The sequence below is a fragment of the Primulina eburnea genome, chromosome 10 (genome assembly GCF_022965805.1).
Source record: "Primulina eburnea isolate SZY01 chromosome 10, ASM2296580v1, whole genome shotgun sequence".
In the NCBI taxonomy this organism is placed as follows: domain Eukaryota; kingdom Viridiplantae; phylum Streptophyta; class Magnoliopsida; order Lamiales; family Gesneriaceae; genus Primulina; species Primulina eburnea.
This window is the reverse complement of record NC_133110.1, coordinates 19,831,546-19,854,959: the sequence shown is the minus strand read 5'-3', so window position 1 is coordinate 19,854,959 and position 23,414 is coordinate 19,831,546. Positions and strand designations below refer to the sequence as shown.

The window sequence follows — 23,414 nt, the reverse complement described above, 5'->3', positions numbered from 1 at the left end:
TATTAGAACAAATATTCTTGAACATATGTAATTCCTTGAAAAGCAAATAAGTCTCCAAATGGATTTATTACAAGTAAAATGTCTGGATACTACTAAAAACCACAATAGTTTCTTTTACAGTTTTCGTGTAGCACACCACATATACATAAACCTAGTGAATCCATGGGGGAAAAACAGAAAAAAAAAAACATGAAGGAATTATATCTTCCTCGGATATATTTCGATCACTTCCTGTTTTCGCAGTCCAGATCTTCTATTGCAAATGATATTCCATCTAGGATTTCACGTATGCATAAGCACGACGACAAACGTTGTCGAAAACATCTTCATAACCGATTCACCAGGCATGACGAGTATATATATAGAACAGGAGATGGGAGTATAATCATCTAACAGATGATCTCACGATCCTTGACAACCCATGGAAACAGTGTTTAGCTCACGCACCGGAACCCAAACCTCGAGCTTCTGATCCCTTCATGATTCTCAGTCTCTTACAAGATGAGATGAACATCCTGCAAAAAATCAGGGGAGGACGAAAGCTCAGATCATATTTTAAAAAATCAGACAGAAAAAAGACATAAATTATTTGCAGTAATCCATGTATTGTTTTCACCAGTTAACATCCGGATTCTATATACATACATCTCTTCGAAATTTTAAGTTTTGCTCCAAACCATCCCTCTATCCTGCCGTCTCTGAGTAAATAAAGAGGTCGAAATTAGAGCAGAGGACTTACTCCCATGGAACATCTCCAACAAGCATCAAGTCACCATCTTTATCTTCATAAGCAGGTGCATATTCAGATCCATTATAACCTTCTCTCTCTGAGTATTCACCTGATGATCACCAAAAGTATAGATAGATCCCTCGTTACAAATCTCCCCAAGAATCAAGAAACTCAAAAAATACTCGAACTTGCAAACAGTATGTATACAACAAATAAAAACAGCCGCTCACCTTAAAAGATTTTAACTTTTTCTACAAATACATTAGATTAGCATCTTTAACTAACCAAAATTTCAAAGATCATATCTAATCTAACATAATAAAAAGAATAAGCTTACTTTCATTTATCATCATCAACTAAATTCCCTACTTCCCAGAGCCAATATTCTATGTAAAAAAAACGAAAACTCGTAAACAAATGTAAATCCCTACCTAAGGTGAACTTGAACATGCTTTCCAGAGCTTTAAGCAGCTCAGAATATCCATTGTAAACCTTCAAATCAATCTTTCTAAGAAAAGGAGCACCATCCATGCTAACTTTCACATAAATCCCAGTTTCAGATTCCGTCTTATTTGGCCGGAGATTATTCTTCTGGTAGGATCTCACCGGCGGCCACCCCACAATCTGTGCCCTGTCATCAAATACCCAGTTAATTCAACAAGCCATTTGCAGATTTTATGTACTTGAGCGAATTTTTTCCCTTAAAACATATAAGAATTACTGTCAAAATATGAATTATCTTCCCATCATCTAACTTCTTAAGCATTAAAAAATTTGTGCTTAATATCTAAAATTTCCAAGCCATTCGGTTAAACACGAAAAAGAAAGACAAAGTTGAGTGAGTTTCTTACTTGGGTGGCTGCACAGTAACCGGGTCGCCGGACTTTGCCGCTGAATCGCCGTTGAATCCAATCTTCTCGACAGATTCAGGCGAGGCTCGCTTGTTGTTCTTAGCAGTATAAGATTCATCTGTTCCAGGTAACCCCAATCTCAGCTCAGTTGCCTCCAAATTTAGATCATTTACATCGCCCTTTAAAACACCTTCCATTCCCGCAGATTTTGCTCAAAATTCAAGAAATTTGGATCCCTTTTCGTCTCAAGATCCGTAATACGCTCTGAATAAAGTTTCTTTGGAGATTCCGAAAGAAAACGTGTCGCGCCGAGTTAGGAAAATGAATGGTGTTTTTATAGGTCAAGAAAGCTAAGACATCTCCTATTTTAACTCTTTCTTTTTTTTACAGTAATTTTATTATTAGTTTTGCAAATAAAAAATTCCACAAAGATTATTTATTTTTCTGGGGGAATGGCTTATTTAAAATTTCAAAGAGTAGGCTTCTTGTGAGATAGTCTCACGAGTCTTTATCTGTGCGACAGGTCAATCATATTGATATTCACAATAAAAAGTAATATTCTTAGCATAAAAAATAATAATTTTTCATGGATGACCCAAATAAGAGATATGTCTCACAAAATACGACCATGAGATCGTCTTACACAAATTTTTGTCAATTTCAAATCAACAACAATTCAAGGCTTTCTAGCACAATTTTTCGACCGGAGCACATTAAAAAGATCGACACTTTGTTAAAAATTATAAAGATATCACTCGAATTTTTTAAAATTCTCAACATGTTTAAGTTGATCTCCGCAAATAAGTAGCAACTTATCAACACATCGAGCGAGCCTGTAAGTGTGGTATTATTTACTTGATTAACGTGAATTTTAAACTATTATGTTAGTTCAAATATTTACCCAATTCGTAAAAAAAAATGATCACGGATTTTCATGTCTTAAAAAATTATATATAAAAATATATAATAGCAATAATATTTAAATAATAATAATAATAATATAAAAAATCGATGTGAAAAAAATATAAATAATGACATCGTTTGTGGGAATCTTTGTGAAAAAATGTCTGCAGAATGGAGGCATGAAGGGGACATGATAGGGACAAGCCTACACTTTCTTTAGAGAAATCAAAGATGTGCACGATCAAGATTTTTACCATCTAAAAACAATATAGGGCATTTTTTATTTCTTTTTTTTAAAAAAAAAAATTAATTTCTTTTTTAAAAAAAATTAATTTCAACTATTATTATTTTCTTAGTTTTAATTTTTTTTCTATAAATTCTTATTCTACTCAAAAATATTATATTATTAAACAAAATTAAATTAATTATTTCATATATACTTTGTAAATTATCTCATTGATGTTTAAAGTTTAATATTGTTGCTTTGATATCTTTGGTAAAAGACTTGAAGATGGTAAATCTTTGACTGATTATTATATCTGATTGTGCTTGTTTTTAACAACATCGGCTTTAATTTTGTTTAATCCTTTTTCAGCAATCTATCTTTATTTATTCCTTAAAAGCAAAAACTTGTGTGATACGGTCTCACGAGTCATATTTGTAAGACGGATCTCTTATTTGGGTTATCCATGAAAAAGTATTACTTTTTATGCTAAGAATATTATTTTTTATTGTGAATACCCGTAGGGTTGACCCGTCTCACATATTAAGATCCGTGAGACGGTCTCACATGAGATTCACTCATCCTTAAAATATATAATCAAATAAGTAAGATATATTTTGAAACGATATCACGTATCTATTTCGTAAGTGAGATCAACCTAATTCATCTTTAAAGTGAAAAATCCTAATTTAGCTTAAAAATAAGAGTAGGTCTCTTGTGAGACGGTCTCATGAATCTTTATCTGTGAGACGGGTCAACTATACCGATATTCACAATAAAAAATAATATTTTTAGCATAAAAAGTAATATTTTTTCAAGGATGACTCAAATAAGATATATGTCTCACAAAATACGACCCGTGAGACCGTCTCACACAAGTTTTTGTCGAAAAATTAATATTTTTTCTTGATTCAGGTCTTATTATAGATTTGTTTCACAAAATTAATATGTAACACCGTCACATGTGAGTTTTTTGTGTTATTATATTATATTCCATATAATATTTTTGTCAAATTTTCTATTACCCATATAATAATTTTAAAAATTAAATAATCCAATATATTATGATATGACATGATATTTTTAAATAATTAATTAATCCTATAATCGTGATATTCATTATTTTTTAAACTTTTTTTTCTCATGTTATATTAATTTACAAATAAAGAAATGATACGTCGCTTTCAAATAAAAGTGTCCTCGAAACTTATGACAAATACTTTTTCAATTTTGTTTTTTTTTTATATTTAAAAATACGTTTTGGGTACCTATCAAATATGAGTAAGTCTCTTGTGAGACGATCTCACGGATCTTTATCTGTGAGACGGATCAATCTTACCGATATTCACAATAAAAAGTAATACTCTTAGCGTAAAAAATAATATTTTTTTCATGGATGACCCAAATAAGATATTCATTTCACAAAATACGACCCGTGAGACCATCTCACACAAGTTTTTAACATCAAATATATATTGATATCAAAATTCTGTTGTATTTCTATATATAAAAAAAAATGTTTTCAAATTTTAAAACATATCTGTTAAAATAATAATCCATAATATACATATAAGGAAATTCAGTGGAACAATTTGTATCTTTCTTATATAAAATTATAGAGTCTCATATTAAAAGACAATAACTCGTAAAAATTTATACTCGATCTATATTTTTCAAATAGAATATATATCTTAAAAAATTAACTTATGAGACAATCTCACTTAAATTTTGCGATCTGTAAATTGTATGATGAGGATGAAAGAATATTTTGTGTTATCAAATTCAAATTTGAATTTAATACACATAAAATTTATGAATTAATATGGGGTCAGATGTTTCTTGGATTAAATCCGTGTGTATTCCCTCGTATAGCTATTATATGTTCAAAGGACCCAATGTTTGTCATAATTCCCACCAAGTCCATGTGTCTTGAGATATGCTCAAAGAAATTCTCTCGTGTTACCAATAAAAGTCAAATTTTCATTTAAGATGGGGATGTACATGGGAATGATATTTTTTGTTTTCTATTTATTTATTTATTTATTTATTCATTCAAGCTCTTCTATGCCATGCTCTATGTATATAATTTACGTCTCAATAATTACATTTTTTGCAATCTATGATTTTATGATCAATGAAGGTGTTTAAAAATAGGTGAATAGATACTTCACAAAATTTTATTATGTTAAACTTTGGGGATCAGAACTGTTATTGACTGTCAAGATCAAATTTGGAAAACTTCTGAGTGTAGTGAACAACTTATCGAATAATAGTGCAGAAATATTCCAGCTGAACTCAGTGAAACACGAGCTTATCAAAACTGACATACCAAAAATAGTAGACAAATTCAGTAAATTAAATTCTGGGGAAAAAAAACACGTATGATTGTTTATGAAAGTTTGAAAGACAAATCCTTTCAACATCTCCTTTTATTTTATTTCCAAAATGATTTCAATAAAAGACTTCAATAATTACAAGAATTATAATAATTCACTTTAACAAGACTTACCAGTTGTCTTGCTGAAACTCTTAGCATACAAATTTCACAACTTAGACAAATCTGCACAAAAAATTGTTTATTTAAGTTACAAACGCTCACACTTTAAATGATATAAGAATAAATACACGTGTGAGATAGAAAAATACATAAGATTCTTCAAATAGATCAGATAATACTTTATGCGTGTGCTTGAAAATGTATCAGTAGAGCTTGACTTTACTTGAAAATATAAGATAGATGAAAAATATTTCGTAGAGTGGTGTCCAAGTCTTCAATTGTCCTTTTATAGATAGATTGCAATGTTCGAATTTTAAAGATCATAATTACTTGTACTTGGACAATAACAAAAATAGTATACGGTGTCATGTGTTTTTTGTCTTTTACTCGATATAGAATACAATAATAAATGTGTGGAGTACTAATATGGAATGATTTTGGGTCACTCGTTAAAAAGTACTATTTATGCCAAAAATATTATCTTTTATTGTAAATATGAGCAGGGTTGACCTGTTTCGCGAACTATGATTTGCTGATTATTGTGTTTGTCCAAATAAAGAAATATTCAAAGTTCAACCAACACCAAGATTTAGTAAGACCAAAAGATATAAAATCCAATTTCAACAAACTTTCTTAAAACTGAAACCAGTTGACCTGCATAACTTGTATGAGGTCTTTTGAAAACAATATTTTTTAAACAATACCGTAAATCAAACATCAAGTTTTGATCATTCTCTCAATTGTATAATTATTGTACCTGATAAAACATTTATATTTCTTGTATTAGATCCATGTTTGTCCCCAAAAAAAGTAATCATACTCAAAGGGTCCAATTTTGTTTGACTTATTTCCCATCAAGCCCATGTGTTTTGAGATATACTCAAAACAAATTCTTGTGTTCTATGTAAAATCACACCCCACATACCAATCTATTTCCCAACCCCCTCAATTTCCCATCACTGATTCAACTACAATTTATATCCAACCGGCATTTACTACTATTCATCTATAGAATATTGTCTCAAATTATTATAGTAGGTAACCTATGGTTTTCATGAGTAAGAATGTATGTAAAAAAAAAAATTCAATAAATTAGAGGGAGGGAATATATTGCTTAAATATTTTTTAAAATACTTGTATAAAAGTAAAAAAAATATTTGAAGTGTTGATTAACTCTCTTGGTCTTTGTCAAATCCTCCTCGGAGCAGGTTTATATATATTTTGGCAAAAATTTGTGTGAAACGATCTCACGGGTCGTATTTGGTGAGATATGTCTCTTATTTGGGTCATCCGTGAAAAATTATTACTTTTTATACTACGAGAATTACTTTTTATTGTGAATATCGGTAGGGTTGACTCGTCTCAAATATAAAGATTCGGGAGACCGTCTCACAAGAGACCTACTCATATAATTTTATCCTACAAAAGATATTGGTACATCGTATATCTAATGTATATGCGTCAAACATGTATGCATATTTCATATACTGGTTATTTCTCATGTCGAACATATCGATGTTAGCAATTCTTTTTCAATAACCAAAAAGAAATTCTAAAGTTGTATATATTGAGAAGGTGGATCAAGTTGGAGATATTTAATTCGGGAAAATAAAATTTGACTTGCGAGATTTTATGATTCCAATTACGAATATAACTGAAATGGTTAACAAAGATAGCAAATACTTTAAATTTTATAGAATCGCAAAATTAACAAATAAATATTTTATCCAGTATGACTTTAAAATTCTTACTATTTTTCGAATTTCGAGGCAACGATTTTGGTGGAGATTTCTCGATTTAGCTGAACAGACAGTGACAATCACACGAGTGGTGATGTCTTAATGGATTTACCTCTGAGTCTTAGGTTATGGGCCATCCATGTTGGCACTTTTTTTGCTAATTGGTTGTACCTTTGGCCTATACCTAATAATAATAAAAAAAACATATTTTCTTAAATAAGTGTAGCATAAATATTATAATCAATTTTAACCTTCAGTTAAATTCATTTACCAAAATTATCTTTTTATCATATCAAATTACAAAGATATCTCTTATATTTTAATTCTTATTCACCATCAATTTATTCATCTCAAACTCTTTATTTTATTATCTCATCAATTCCGTACGTATAAAAGTGGCCGTGAAACACATCAATCTTATTTCTTTAAATAAACAAGTATGAATTTCTTTTTTTTTTCCACTTAATTTTTATGCAAAAAAAATTGATTTTATATTGATATTATTGTGTACGTACTGCGTAGATATATGGGTTATGGCAAACTCATTCGGTTACCAATTTTGTTTATATCAAATCATTATAATATTGTCTAGAATTGATGGCTCTAATATATTATAAATTAAATAATACAAAATAAATATTAAATCAACTCTTAAAAAGAAATAATAGATAATTAAACAAATGAATCATGAAAATGAAACATATATGTTCATAGAAAAATGGTATTTTAGTATTTTTAAATTATATAAAACATAATAAAAATTATGTAATAAAGAAGGTCATTTTTGGAATTATGATTTTAAAACAAACTAGAATAAACAATTTCCCTAAAAATAATAACAAAATTTGTTTTTTTTTTATACATAAAAACTCTCATCATCGGATAATTCATGAAAATATAATATTTTTATGGAAAAAAATATTGTTTTTATTATACGTCTCATAAATAAATATCTATTTTTTTTTAAAATGTAAAATTTTATTGTATAAATTTTAAGTTAACATTAAGGGGAAAACCAATATGAATTTAATTTATCTATGTAAAGTTAGTTCGTAAAATAGAATAAAAGAATGCAAAAACTTGTCTGTGACGGTATCATGAGTAGTATTTTGTGAGACAGATTTTTTATTTCGGTCATTTATGAAATTTTTTTACTTTTTATACTAAGAGTATTATTTTTTATTGTGAATATCGGAAGGGTTGATCCGTCTCATAGATAAATATTCGTGAGATCGTCTCAAATTTAATGATTCGTTAAACCGTCTCACAAGAGATCTACTTAAAAAAATTTAAAAAATTTAAATAAGATTAATTTTCTTTTTGCAAATGAAATAGCAAATGGTGTCGTGCCTTGCAACGTCACTACTTCGCTTTCGGCATTGCCGGCTTCAACGGTAAGTTCGATGCTGGGTGTGGGGGTAGTGCCCACATCCAAGATCAATGGTTGGGATTCAAAATTTTTTTTAAAAAAAAAAAAATTGGACCAGAAAAAATTCTGGCCCTTACATGTACCACTGCAAACAGTGGTAGGAAGGAATAATCCGGCTTCAACTTCAACTTCAGAACCCATAAATTAAACCCCTGTTAATCCCCAAATTCAAAAAAAAAAAAAAAAAACCCTAATCCTGATCTGGATCAGGTGCGTAGGACAATCAAGACCCGATGAAATTCGCCTGATTACGCGACCTGGGTTGCCAATGGATTTCTCTGAACTGGAAGCAATCGAGGGTTTGCGTTGGTCATGGCATTCGTGGCCCGTTTCCAAGTCTGAGGTTGCGTCTCTGGTAGTCCCGCTATCAGTGATGTGCACACCATTAATGCCATTCAGCGAGCTTCCAATCCTCCCTTACGAACCCTTGAATTGCTCCCAATGCGCAGCCGTTTTGAACCCCTACTCTCGCGTCGACTACGTCTCCAGAATCTGGACCTGCGCTTTTTGCTACCGCAAAAACCCGTTCCCGAAATCGTATGCCCATATCCACGAAAACAATATTCCCGCGGAGCTTTTTCCCACTTACAGCACAGTGGAGTATCATTTCAGCAAAGGGGGTTCTGGCCCTGGTTTGGGTTTGTGTTCGAGTTCGGGACCAGTCCTGGGTAGGAGGGAAAATGGGCAGTTGGGTTTGAGGTCTAACAGCAGTTCTTTCTCGAGTGCAGCTCCGTACTCCGGCTCGGGTTTGGGTTCTGAGCGGGTGGGAAGTGTGGTTGGGCCAGCTTTTGTATTTGTTGTGGATGCTTGCACATCAGATGAGGAGTTAGGGGCGCTAAAAAGGGAGTTGTTGCATGTCATCTCACTATTACCAGAGAATGTTTCTGTAGGTTTGGTGGTTTTTGACTCGATGGTGAGGGTGTATGATTTGGGATTTGCAGATTGTTTGAAGGTCGTGGTTTTTCACGGTGAACGGGAGGTTTCATCTGAGAAGGTATATTGCATATAAAGATTGGGAATTTATAGTGATGATTTATATTTGATGGTAAAGGATGATGCTCATTTTCAATATATTGCTCCAAATGGTATGAATTTGACACGATCATACTGTTAGTGGAAGATGTTGACTTCTCCTGAGTGAACATAACGAACCTTTTTCAGTTGCCATGTAATGTTTGTTGATTCTTTGTATGCACGTCTTTTGTGAAAACTAACTGAATGTATCTACGTTGCCGGAGGAGCTTCTGAAAATGAAGATGGAATTTATTTTCATACAACTTTGTTGGCTTTGGTTAGTTTCTAAGGTGTCATGTATTATATGATATATATTGTGTGAGCAACTAAACACAAACGTGACCTTTTTAATCTGTTAATTGTCCAATCAGAGGAATTTTTGTTCCTGTGTACAACAATGCTTGTTTTCATTGCTGCATCTGATTATTAAAAATAAGACGTCAATGTGTATAAATCAAGTGACTCTTAAAAGAACATGCATGGGATACTAGCAATTTTAGGCTTTGATAGATAGTCTACTCATACAACAGTACTCAACTTAATTGTGTTGACGCCTTTGCTCTATCTCGCCCTGTTCTTAATCATGTTCTAAACCTCACTGGTATTCGTGCTTTTGCTTAGATGTAATCGTGCTAGTTATGGAGCAAAAATTTTTGCTTAACAAAGATTTGGAAATTTTTCTCTACATTTTCCCTTCTCTTGCATGAATGTTATTAGTCCGTAAAGTAATTACTTTAGTCCTGTTGTTTTTGGTGAATTGAACTTATAGATGGTAGTGAGAGTAGTATTCAATAAATTGTCCTCTCTTAGAGTAGTAGCTATGGAATCTGAGATCCAGTACAAAAGCTTCACTGTTCTGGTGGCTTTCTGTAATAGATTCTTGGTTGCTCAACGAAGTTAGTAGGAGTTTATTTTTATTGAATTATGCAAGTTTATTGCCTTTTTTTGACAGGTCAAATTGTTTCTGGGGCTTCATCACATGACACGGACTCTTGGAAAGCTATCGGCTGCGCAAAGTCGAGGCTTTTTATTGCCAATATCTGAATGTGAGTTCAACTTCACAACAGCAATTGAAGATTTGCATTCTTCAACCGAGGTCAGGCCAGGCCATCGGCCTGTACGGTCTATGGGGGTTGCTATATCGGTTGCTGTTGGTCTCTTAGAGGGGCTTCTGATAAACACTGGATCTCGTGTTATGGTCTTCACCTCAGGACCTGCAACAGTCGGCCCTGGAATCATTGTTAACTCAGATTTTTGTGATGCCATCAGAACTCACCGAGACCTCAATAATGGTTATGCTTCCTACTATAGAAAATCTACCAAATTTTACAAGAAAATGTCTCAGAGATTGTCTGATTCATCTATCATTCTTGATCTGTTCGCATGCTCTCTGGATCAGGTTGGAGCAGCTGAGTTAAAAATCCCAGTTGAAAGTTCTGGTGGTTTCATGATGTTAGGGGAGTCATTTGATTCGGAGCAATTTAGAAAGTGCTTGCGCCACCTCTTTACTCATGATGATGATGGAAATTTGAAGATGTTCTTTGATGCAACAATCGAGCTAGTAACAACCAATGATGTCAAGATTTGTGGAGCACTTGGCCCCTGTGTTTCCATGAGGAGGAAGAATAATTCCGTGAATGACAAAGAGATTGGCGAGGGTGGCACTTACATTTGGAAACTTGGTACCCTGACCAGCAAAACATGCATTGTTTTCTTATTCGAAGTTGCCAATGAACAGAATGTTCAGCCTAGTTCAGCATTTTTCTTACAGTTCATCACGCGTTATAGGTATAGTAACATGGGACTTCGGAAGAGGGTGACAACTGCTGCAAGAAGGTGGGTTGGTAAGAATTCGCCCGAAATTGCATCTGGGTTTGATCAAGAAGCAGCTGCTTCGGTTATGGCTAAACTAGCCATTCACCGAACAGAAAATAGTTTTGCTGAAGATGTTATCAGATGGCTTGACAAAATGCTGATACGTTTCTCAGCCAAGTTTGGGGATTACGTGCCGGAAGATCCATCCACCTTCCGTCTCTCAACCAACTTTTCCTTGTATCCTCAGTTTATGTATTACTTGAGAAGATCCCAATTTATCGACGTTTTTAACAGCACACCAGATGAGACGGCTTATTTTCGTCTCATGTTAAACCGTGAGGGTGTTGTAAATTCTCTTATCATGGTTCAACCAACTCTTTTCCAATATTCTTTCGATGGTCCCCCTATCCCTGTCATCCTGGACATATGCTCCATCTCCCCAGATGTAATTTTACTATTTGATTCCTTCTTCTACGTTGTCATTCACTATGGTTCCAAGATTGCACAATGGAGGAAGCTCCGTTACGATAGAGACCCGAGCCATGAAAGTTTCAAGAAACTGTTGGAAGCACCCGAGCTTGATGCCGAGCAATTGGTAACAGAAAGGATTCCTGTTCCAAAACTTGTTAAATGTGATCAACACAGTAGCCAGGCAAGATTTCTTCTTGCCAAATTGAATCCATCCGTTACTCAGAAATCGGAATATACAGATGGTACCGATATTATATTTACCGATGATGTAAGCTTGCAAGTATTTATCGAGCACTTACAAGCCTTGGCGGTACAAGGTTAATCGAGCATGATCACTGATGTGGGCTGTTTTATGGCATCCTTAAACGAGTATGAACATTAAAGTGAGCTGTTTTGGGGTCACAATGGAAGACTATTGGTATTATTATTATTTTCTGATTAAAACTGTAATGGTATCATTCAGTATAGGGAAAGGAGAAGAGGTTTAATGTACATATATGTATTCAGTGTTGTGATATTATGTATCAATCATTTCGGTGTTGCTTGGACTTTTTTGTGCTATCGAGAGTTTTGTTTGATATTGTTTTAACGCACTTTCCGTTTATGGCTAGTTGAAAATGAATTTATCTAACAGTTTCAAATATAATATTGAATCATTTTTCCATTATTAAAGTGATAATAATGAAAATAATGAAAAGTAGAACAAAAAGTAATGACCTTGATGATTAATTTAAAATAAGTTGAAAACTTTTAAAAAGGAAAAGAAAATAAAAGGATAATATTTTTTATTTTGAGATTAGATGATATTTGCCATAAATTTGTGTGGTATGAAAAATCAGGCATAAAACCCCTTCGTACCGGCTGAATGTATAATCAAAAACCTATGGGTCTCAAATATCATTGATTTTCTATAGAGGGTTTTTTGTTTTTTAACTTTTCAATTTTCAAAGCGTGCTAAATGTAATTCAGCTCAATTTTTGTTAAAAAAAGGCATTTTGTAGCACCTCAGTTATGAAACAATGACATAAACTTCTTCCAAAACAGGAGAAACCTGAGTAAAATCCCATGTGATAGTGACTAACCCCAACCCATTAAATAAAAAAGGCAGAAATCACACTTTGAGTGGCAATGTAGTTTACCAAACCTTTATGAAGAGATCAACTTCCAGAAAATACAGTAAACAAAACTCAAAAGAGTATCTCAAAGAAAATAAACAGGCTTGGCAATACAAACTTAATCGGGGCAGGCAATATCCCATGAACAAAAAAGGGCAGGATACCCGCAGCTAAACATTACCGAAAGCTAGTAAAAAAGAAACACAAGACAGAAAATGTACATGAAATTCAGAGGCAAAACCTACATCGTTTACGGTATTACACAGGTCAGATTATAAAGATTCCCCAAACTTCCTCTCTAAAATGATCTGACCAAGTTTCGTGTACAAAACCCGTTGCTCTTCGAATGAGAGGTTCATCAGTATCTAGAAAGATCACACAATATCAATATGCAAAGTGGACGTATTTGAATAAATATGACGACGCTCAAGTTGGGTTAGTTCAGGAGTTTAAATTGCAGAAATAAAAAATGCCACTAGTTTCAACTCAAATTTGGGTTTTGGTCCTGATAAGTTAGGTTATAATTTGTCTCAATTTTTTTCCTAAGACTGCTAACGTGACACCATAAAATGCTAATGCGGCACCGGGAAATATCGACGTGTCCAAGCCACTTCAGCACTCTCCAAAAAAAAGACCAAAAGCCAAAATATAACTTAACTTACATGACTAAAACAAAATTTCAATACTTACATGACCAAAACACCAACTAGACAAATTTAAATTACCATTTTGTCTATTACCCCCATATAGGCAACCAGAGAAAACAGTAGGAACAATGAATGCTTCCAATAAAAAGTAAAGGATACCAGAACTTTTAAGGCGTGGGGAAATTGTTATTCAAACTTTAAGGAGTCTCCATGAAATTGACACTTTTATTACCTGGTCCATAATCATCTCGATCGATAGGCTTTGAGGACCAATAAAGGACTGGTGATAGATATATGAAAAAACAGCCATAACCATCTGCATGGAAGAGAAAAGTTTTCAAAACAATGGTATAGACATCTTGGTTGCACACAAGAATGAAAGACATATGCATATCCCTGTAACAAAATATCGTATTTTCTCAAACTCACCTGGCAATCCATTCTATCAGTGATCCCACCATGTCCAGGAATGCTATCGCCAAAATCCTGTGATAGCAGAAAATGTTGAGAAATTCATGGCAAGACTATAAATAATATGCATAACTTGACAAATGGCATCGCTTAAACTAGAGATCTCAAGCTTGGACTAGTGGAGGAAATTATACAAAACCTTGATCTTGAAAGCTCTTTTAAAACCACTGGCAAAAAAGCCTCCAAAAGGCGCTATAATTGATGCGAATAGTCCAAGACACAGTGCATGCCATTGCACAGGAAAAACAGGAATCTCCTTCCAAAGAAACTGCAAAATAATAATGATAATAAAGAAAGAAAGAAAGAAAGAAACCGAATCAGCATTGCAGCACACAAGTAGTTATCTCAAAATCTGAAATACGTTGGCTAGAGTGCAAAAAGGGTAAAATAGCTGAAATATTCAAGCACAGCGACAGCAGAATTCGACACAAACATCTCTTGCCAAATTTTAATTTTTGACAAAGATGACACGACATAACTTTCTCATCTCCGTATTAAACATACATAGAGCTTTTAGACCAACATATGGTTTTTTTCCCATAAAATGACAACTTGACACCATCTAAATGCTTTTCCATTGGAACAATGCATAGACAAAACTCGATTTGTCGCATCTGTAAAGAAAGGCAGAAACGTAGGTATGCGATTTCGAGGCTAAAACTAAACTTTCAAGAAAGAACCTTTTCTGTGATTATTGAATTGTTTTGGAGAAAAGATCGATGTATAAAAGGATAGAGCAGCTAAATCAATTACCCATTTAGGAAACCACTCTGGTACATTGAAGTATTCGGGAGTGAAGAGGGGACCAGGATCACAATTAAGCCAACCGGTAGATAAATCCTGCTTACTTATTACAAGTCAGAAAAAACTTCATGTTTCTCGAAACATATGTATAAAATTTGAAAGCAGAGAAGACTAAGTATTATCCAGTAATTACCTTCCTAGGGCATGCTAACCACTTAAAGCGAGCAAATACATTGGCAAGCTACAAAATGAGTTGAATAAATTCATCAGAACAGACTTTAAATTGGATTAGGGGACCATAACTCTAGATTAATTTTGTTACCATCTAGTGTTTTTCTTTATCCATGTCATGTTTTTGTTCAATGACAAGGACAATAAAAATTAAATACTAAAACATACGACAACTCTGGTCAGATACTGGCTATTGTTTCAATTTTATATCAAACAAATGGATAAAATATGTACAGAAATGGAAATAAAATCAATTATTTGCACATAATTATTAGGAAATATTTTATACCTTATATATTGAGTTATTTTAGGATAGCTAACATTCTGTAACTAAAGTTAGTCCAGCTAGTCGTGTATATAATGAGATACCTTGTAACATAATTGACAAGAAAAAAGTATTATTGTTTACACAGCTAATACAATGTTTTTATGTGTTCTTATTTCTTTGATATGGTCTGTCTACCTGGTATCAGAGCCGTAAAGCTTAGATAACACCATTAGGGGCCTGGTGAAGAAACAATCCCTCATTGGGGTTAAAACCAATGCTTTGTGTACCTTGTGAAGAGGCGATCACACATGGGCATCAAATTCGAAGCACCTGCAGGCCTGAGAAGACGCGAAAATGTCTGGTTCAAAGGAAGAGAAGGGCTCAGAGGGCGCTAGCTAGGTTACGGGACTAAAAATACAAGAGATGTATGCAGTAAACCCTAATGAGCTTGAAAACTTATCGGTCCATCTTACCATTCATAAATTGAATGGTAAATTTTTTCTAGAATGGGTCCAGTCGATAAAATTAGTCACTGATGGTAAAGGCAGCTGACTTATTTGACGGGAGAGACAAAAGAACCACATTAAACATATCCAAAGTGGAATTCATAGAAGTTAGAGAATTCCATGGTGATTGTGTGGTTAATAAACTCCATGGAACCGCCGATCGGGAAAACCTACCTATTTCTGTCGACTGCGAAAGACATCCGGAAGCTGTGAGGGAACGTACTTAGATTTAGAGAATTCCTACCAGATTCTTGAGCTTAAAACCAGGCTGTGGAATTCAAAACAAAGGGAAAAAAGTGTGATTGATTACTTACTACAAGGAGATGAGAACACTATGGCAAGAGTTAGATTTGTGTTATGAAGATACTTGGGAATACAAGAATGACAACGTAAAATACCAGAAGCGCATGGAGAATGATCGAGTATAAGTTTTTCTTCCTGGATTAAATCGAGAACTAGATGATGTTCGTGGCAGAATTCTGGGGAGGACGCCTCTGTTGTCGCTTAGTAAAGTCTTTACAGAAGCAAGGAGAGAAAAGAGCAGCCGTAGGGTAATGTTAAGCAACAGGTCTTTGTCTGCAACAGAAGTGTCGGCCTTGGTGTCCAAAAATACTAGCAGGTTTCCTAGCAACTAGAAGCTTCGACTAGAACACAAAGGAGAGGGAATCAGGTGCGAATACTGTGGCAAACCAAACCATACAAAGGAAACTTGTTGGGCTTTGCATGGTAAACCACCAAACTGGAAGCCAAAATTTCTCAAGCCAAAGGGCCTTGAGTCAAGAGCCAACCAATCTGGAACCGAGGATGAAGTTGCTGCCACCGCAGGGACACCTTCTTTCAGGGAGGAAAAACTAGACCAACTGTACAAACTTTTCCAATCTACACAGTTTTCTAAATCCACCTCAGCGCCACCCTTCACTTCCCTAGCTCAACAAGGTAATATGTTTAAGCATATAGCCTTTTGTACATCCACTTTATTTGAGGATCCATTGATTATAGAATCCGGTGCTACTGACCACATGACAAGTTCATCTAGGTTGCTTTTCTCTTACACGCCATGTGCTGGAAACTAAAAAATACGAATAGCCGGTGGCTCTTATCCCCAATAACTGGAAAAAGGGTCAATCATTATTTCTAAAACCTTGAATCTTCACAATGTTCCCCATGTCCCGAATTTGTCTCGTAATTTATTGTCGATTAGTCAGTTAACTCAAGAACTTAATTGTTGTTCTAAATTTTCTCAAAATTCATGAGAATTTCAGGATACGACTTGGAGATGATGATTGGCAGTGCTGGGGAGAATGGGGAGACTTTACTACTTTGAGAAGTCCTACTCACATGGACAAGCACAACAATCTAGCATGGAACCAAGTTCAAGTACTGATGGACATCCAAACATGCCATAGTTGAAACTGTAGAATATTGGATTATCATTAACTTATCAAGATTGACAGGATCTTGTTTGGATTATCTTTTATATTTGAAATTTTAGGATTAGATTTATTGGTATCGAGTTATCCCTTAGATTTAGGAATTTAGTTAATTTAGGAGTCCATAAATTCATTGTATCTAACCATTATTTTTTTGCAGCAATAATAAAAGTGAAGCATTTTCTTTCTCTGCCATTCTCTCAAACTACATGGTATCAGAGCCACCGAGAAGGGCAAAATAGGACATGGCTTCACCATCCGTTTCTTCCACTTCTGAGGCCACACCGATCGCATCAACAGTGGCCGCAACCTCTTCCCTTCCCATAACGAAACACATATTACACGGAGAAAACTTCCTGAAATGGTCACAATCCGTCCTTATGCTCATTCGAGGAAAAGCGAAAGAAGAGTTCATTTCTAGCGCAGGGATATGCCCTGCTGCAACATATCCGAAATTTAAGGTGTGGAATTCAGAGAATAATATGATGATGTCGTGGCTAATCAACTCGATGACGACAGAAATCGGTGCAAACTTTCTGTTATACCGAACTGCGAGGGATATATGGGATGCGGCTCACGACACCTATTCTTCCAAAGACAACACATCTGAACTATTGGGCATTGAAAGCATCCTTCATGACCTCTGACAGGGAGATTCCTTTGTCACGACTAATTTCAATGCCCTTATTCGACATTTGGAGCAACTCGACCTCTTTGAAGTCGACAAGTGGAAATGCCCAGACGATGAAAAATGTTATCGGGCCATAGTTGAACAAAAACGAGTCTTCAAATTCTTACTGGGCCTTCATAGCACACTTGATGATGTGTGTGGTCGTATATTGGGGACCAAACCACTACCTTCTCTCCGTGCAGTGTTCTCGGAAGTGCGCCATGAAGAAAGTCGCAGAAAAGTCATGCTAGGGTCTCAACAACCTATTTCTACCACAAACGCTTCAGCTCTTACTGTGGAAGGCCTTCATTTCCGCATAATGATCACTCAGGTGCTGCACAGTCTTCACAGCCCTTTAACAACAGCGGGAAATTCAAACTGGGACACCCATGGTGTGAAAAATGCCGAAAACCCAACCACACAGTGGATACTTGTTCGAAAATCCATGGGAAACGCGATCGGGATTGAACGCGATCAGAATTTTACTATCTGCAGTTGTGAATCTAGATTGGCCGTTGCACCAGTTGGATGCAAAAAATGCTTTTCTCAATGGAGAATTGGAAGAGGAAGTGTATATGGATGCTCCCCTGACTTTGAAGATCAATTTGGAGAAAGAATATGCAAGCTAAAAAAAGTCCCACTATGGACTAAAACAATCGCCGCGACCATGCTTTGAAAAATTCTCCAGATCAGTCAAGAAACATGGCCATACCTCAGGACAGTCAGATCACATAATATTTGTGAAGCATATTAGTGGTGAAAAGTTGGCGATTCTGATCGCGTACGTAGATGACAATCTTAACAGGAAGTGATGACATTGAAATAACGAGACTAAAGAAATGTCTTGCGTTAATATTGCAAATAATCCAGTCTAGCAAGATAGAACTAAACATATTGAAAATTTGAAATTGACCAGCATTTCATCAAGGAAAAGTTGGAAAGTGGTGTAATATGTGGCCATTTGTTCCTACTGATCAGCATATTGCAAATGGCTTAACTAAAGGTCACTTTCGACCTAAGTTCGAAGATTTCACGAGCAAGTTGGGCATGCTGAATATCTTTGCACCAACTTAAGGGAGATTGTAGCGTAATGGAAATAAAACCAATTATTTGTACAGAATTATTCGGAAATATTTTATACCTTATGTGTTGAGTTATTTTAGGATAGCTAATATTCTGTCACTAGAGTTAGTCCCGCTAGTCGTGTGTATAATGAGGTACTTTGTAACATAATTGACAAGAAAAAAGTGTTACTTTTTACACAACTAACACAATGTTTTTTTATGTGTTCATATTTCTTTGATATGGTCTGTCTACAGAATGCATACCAAAAATGCAGAGATGACCGTAGTAACAGATGCTCCAATGAAGCCTTCCCATGTTTTCTTCGGCGATAGCTTGATTAAAGGAGTTCTCCCAAAGAAAAACCCGAAAAAGTAAGCGGCAATATCATTGATGACAATAAGTGAAGCTGGAAGAAGGAACCTACGAAGTCATCAATCTATAGTTATTACTGCTTAAAAAAGAATCGAGCAGAAAACAGATACATAGCCAGTAAGTTGAAAAACAACTGACCCACCATGAAAAGGAGATTAATTAAGATTTGATAAAAAAAATTCAAATAATTTTATGTAAGAAGATGGTATTATAACAGCAACGACTATGCATCGCAACTATATTTAATCAAATGAGAATTTTGATCTTGTTTTACCAGAAAATTCCTTCGAATATATTAGCCACAGTAAACGATGACTGTGCAAACACCACCATTAAAATCATGTGTGTCCATGCATATTGGCCAAATTGATACTTGTACATCTTTTTCTTCAACGTAAGTATGAACCACATAAAACCTGAATACAAATGACAAAACAAGAAGAAATATCATCTAAACAGTTAACTATTCCATAAAACCACATGAATATATGTATGCAGTATGCCTTCCTGACTGAAACAACAGAACAAGCTCAAAATAGAGTTGACCACAACAACTCCACAGAACCAGTACGAATTATTGCAAGACAAAAGTACAATATAACAGAGAGCACCGACCTAAAATGTAGAAGAAATAGCAGGTAACCATGTGATACTTGATAAATCTACTAACAATCTTATAGAGGAATTTGTCTGTCGTCACGGTGTTCACAAGTCTCTGATTGAGAAATCTACCATAAACAAATAACATTGCGGTGAAGAAAATTTGCCTGAAAAACAAAGTACAGATTGTTACATACAGAAATTGCATTATTGGCTTGGGATACTTTTCCAGCCAATTGCGTAATGTTAATAGAACTGCAGATAATTTAAAACTACACAGAGGCGGATAAGAATCTGTTCCACTAACCAGTTTAAGAGTCTGAAGCCCGGAAGGCTTTTATCCTCATGTGTTCTCCTAAGCAAATTGAACAGCTCTTTTGCCATAAAAATTTGGATAACAACGATCATGGCCCATATGTATAGATGACCCATATAGATTATTAAAGCAAACCCTCCAATCATCCAAACAGATGAATATATCCGTATTAACATGGATTTATACTTGCTACGATCATTAACGAGCAAATGACCGCCATTTGCTGCGTCAACTCCAGGAGGGCTCTAAGGATTCATAAGTGAAACATAAATTAAATCAGAACACTGACAAGCATGTATACAATCAAGAAGTAAAAATGTAAAATAATTTAAATCTTATTAGATCAACTAAGTAAGAGAAAAGAAACAACACCAAACAAAGAGTTCACTTCCAAATATTATTAGCCGAAGGAGGGTAGGCAGGGGTGGCCAAAATTCACCCATTTGCTAATATATTTTTATGTATCATAAGTTCGCAAAAATGTATTATTTTAACCACCACCCCCACCCCCCAAAAAAAATAAATAAACAAATAAATTTTGAGTTTGATTTCCCCATTACGCAAAACTTGTAGCTTCGAGCATTAAAAATGTCCTAACAGAGTTGGTAATTGGTCAGTCTTTTCAACATTCTCTTTCGAGGCAGAACTTTCACTTAAAATTTAGAAATGCGGGAATTGTCATGAAAGAAATGAACTCCAAAAGATAACTAACCTCATTTGAACCTTTGCGTCTTCTTAACCTCGCAATGGGCCCACTGGTTGTTAATGGACTGCCAGAACCACTATCCTTTTGCATGCTTCTCTTTGACTCACACCACACAAAAGATATATGGCTGGAATATATGAGCACCAATAAGCTACAAGACGATCCAAAGGCAAACAGCGGAAAGTTTAGCTCCACTTGAACTCTGTTCAGTTGGAATAAACAAAAACAAAGTTGCATAAGCTGCCAAACATAACCTTTAAATCTAATGTTCCACTAGCTAGGCTAAATAAAACAACAAAAAATGGAAGTCAATTACAAATGTAAGTGTTTCTCGATTTGAACTCAGATTTTCCTTGTCAATAATCTTTCCTTTTGTTCATAACTTCTTAACAAATTCAAGTTCTACTCCTCTGATTGACAATAAAATTAAATTCGATACACTTGCGTAACACATCAACAACAAAGCCTAAAATTCCAAATATAAAAACAACTTGGTTCCATAGTTTTCTCAGCTCCAAAAACTATAAAAGTCAGCATTTTTCATCAAGACGCATACATAAAAATAGTAAAAGCAGCAGAATCGAGAAAATCTGAATTGCTTGAGCGCAATTAATAATTACAAATTTACAACATAAAAGGTCGCATCTTTACTTGAAAAAAGAAAACAAGAAACTCAAACCAAAACCCGTATAAAAATAGAATAGATACATCGATTTGTAAACTCTTTAGCTAAACAATCACACGCCGAAAAAGGCTTTCATGTTGCATTATTATTATCTTAGTACATAAACAGATAGTTCAATCAAAATCCCTCAACCCAACAATAGCTTGGTACGTATAAGATCAATGAAATATCAGAACAAGAAAAGGGAATATAGATACAAACTTTTGCTATGTTTGCGTTTGAAGAGAGGCTCTAAAGTCTCAACGAGGTACTTTGTTTGGAGGAATGATTCGAGGCGTCAGTTTGTGGTGCTCAATTATACTTGAGTTCCTTCAATTTTATTAATTACGAAAAGGTCCGTTTTTGCCACATGGAATTGTGATTATAAAGAAAATCCTGTAAAATATTCAAAAACCCTTTTTTTTTTTTATTTTTATACTAAATATATTCCATTAAATTAATAGATTTTATGTTTTAACTAAGTAATATAGATTGTAGTATAAATAAATGAGTAGTCTAAAATGATATTTTTGACATATAAATTAATATTTTTCATGAAACAGATCTCATCATGATCGAGTAGGAGATACGTCTCACAAAATTGATACATGAGAATTTAGGGGTGGGCAATTGGATCGGGTGCATTTTTCAGGTAAATCGGATAATTCTTCGGGTTCGATTCTAAAATGTTTACCCGAACAACGCGAATTATTTATTTCTAAAAAAATATAGACTTGGTCTTGAATGACACATAAAGACATCATATTTATTTTTTTAATCATAATTGACTTTGCAAGCCTATTAAACATAGATAACAAATGTCTTATGCCTCCCCACCAACTATATCCGAATTGAAGCACCGATCAAATATACAAAATCTACAAAGATAAATGCAGTTTCAATAGGGATTCAAACGAAGCGGGGTCGGAGAAGTATATATACTTTTATAATTAGTCTGTTTGAGGCCTCGATTTATATATTTTTTCGGAAAATTATTTTTTAATTATTACTGCTTATTTTAAATAGTTTGAAATATAGATTTTTCTTGTTTAATTTGGTGTGGAAATTAGACATGATTATTTTGATAAACCTATTTTTTTTTTTGATAGATTTTTTTTGTAGCCACAAAATGAGAAAAACTAAGTTTTTTTAACAAAAAAAATGGTTGAACCTAAACCCGATACTATCAGGTACTCGAATACTTGGGTAGTTACGAGAGTCGAGTAGAATTCGGGTAGTAAAAACACTATCCGAAAAAACCAGATACCCGACTTTCTAACAATGATCAATTTTTTTCTTCATTATCTCATGTTATATCGTATTCTATTCATTTCTACCACAAATATTTGTCAAATTTCATGACCTATTCTATTCATTTCTACCACAAATCAGGGTACAATATATTGTTTCAATAATTAATGTAATATTTTCAATTACACTAAGGAATCGTTTGGTACGTGAAATGAGATAATTAAATGATTAATTATTTGCTTGATATGTGGTTGATAAGGAATGATGTGTAATATTGTGTGGTTAATTATTTCATGTGTGGTAGAATTTTTATTATGAGATGAATTTTGTTTTAACCAAAATATCGTGGAGTGCTCAATCAAATTCCCACAAAGCACAAAAAATACCATACAATCAAATTCCAACAATCGAATTTTCACACCACAAAGCACCTTATTCTTTCCACAAAGCACATAAAATATCTTTTTCCAAGCGTTCCTCCCAAAATGTCTTCCACGCCAAATCCAATTTCTTCTTTTACAGTGATTCCAAGGAAAGGAAGCCTGAAAACACCAAGCACTAATCAACGACAACTTGTAATTATGATTGTCTATGAGTATTTTCACATATGTAAATACTTTGAAAAAAATTTTGTTTTGAAGTTTTACACATAGCACACAACTACTTAGATCTGAAGATATGTTGCA

General features: G+C 34.2%; 3 protein-coding genes across 4 annotated transcripts; 1 reads left to right on the top strand and 2 right to left on the bottom strand.

The window, feature by feature from the left end:
• On the bottom strand, window positions 1-1,928 carry LOC140803200 (auxin-induced protein 22D-like). The gene is made up of 4 exons (XM_073158928.1): window positions 1,582-1,928; window positions 1,162-1,361; window positions 740-839; window positions 1-515 (listed from the first exon to the last, which is right to left on the bottom strand). The coding sequence occupies exons 1-4, from the start codon at window positions 1,776-1,778 to the stop codon at window positions 440-442; spliced, it is 573 nt and encodes a 190-aa protein (XP_073015029.1). The 5' UTR covers window positions 1,779-1,928; the 3' UTR covers window positions 1-439.
• A 6,562-nt stretch (window positions 1,929-8,490) lies between these two features.
• Window positions 8,491-12,276, top strand: LOC140803199 (protein transport protein SEC23 G-like). The gene is made up of 2 exons (XM_073158927.1): window positions 8,491-9,366; window positions 10,339-12,276. The coding sequence occupies exons 1-2, from the start codon at window positions 8,641-8,643 to the stop codon at window positions 11,992-11,994; spliced, it is 2,382 nt and encodes a 793-aa protein (XP_073015028.1). The 5' UTR covers window positions 8,491-8,640; the 3' UTR covers window positions 11,995-12,276.
• A 591-nt stretch (window positions 12,277-12,867) lies between these two features.
• Window positions 12,868-21,824, bottom strand: LOC140803202 (phosphatidate cytidylyltransferase 1-like). 2 transcript variants are annotated; one of them, XM_073158929.1, is made up of 12 exons: window positions 21,700-21,824; window positions 20,820-21,015; window positions 20,099-20,352; window positions 19,807-19,958; window positions 19,466-19,607; window positions 19,083-19,239; window positions 14,843-14,890; window positions 14,659-14,745; window positions 14,045-14,173; window positions 13,864-13,920; window positions 13,667-13,750; window positions 12,868-13,152 (listed from the first exon to the last, which is right to left on the bottom strand). In XM_073158929.1, exons 2-12 carry the CDS (start codon window positions 20,901-20,903, stop codon window positions 13,060-13,062), a joined length of 1,287 nt encoding a protein of 428 aa, XP_073015030.1. In that variant the 5' UTR covers window positions 20,904-21,015; window positions 21,700-21,824; the 3' UTR covers window positions 12,868-13,059. The 2 variants fall into 2 exon arrangements, with proteins under 2 accessions (XP_073015030.1, XP_073015031.1); XM_073158930.1 differs by having other exon boundaries at window positions 20,820-20,964; window positions 21,700-21,800.
• Between the last annotated feature and the right edge of the window lie 1,590 nt (window positions 21,825-23,414).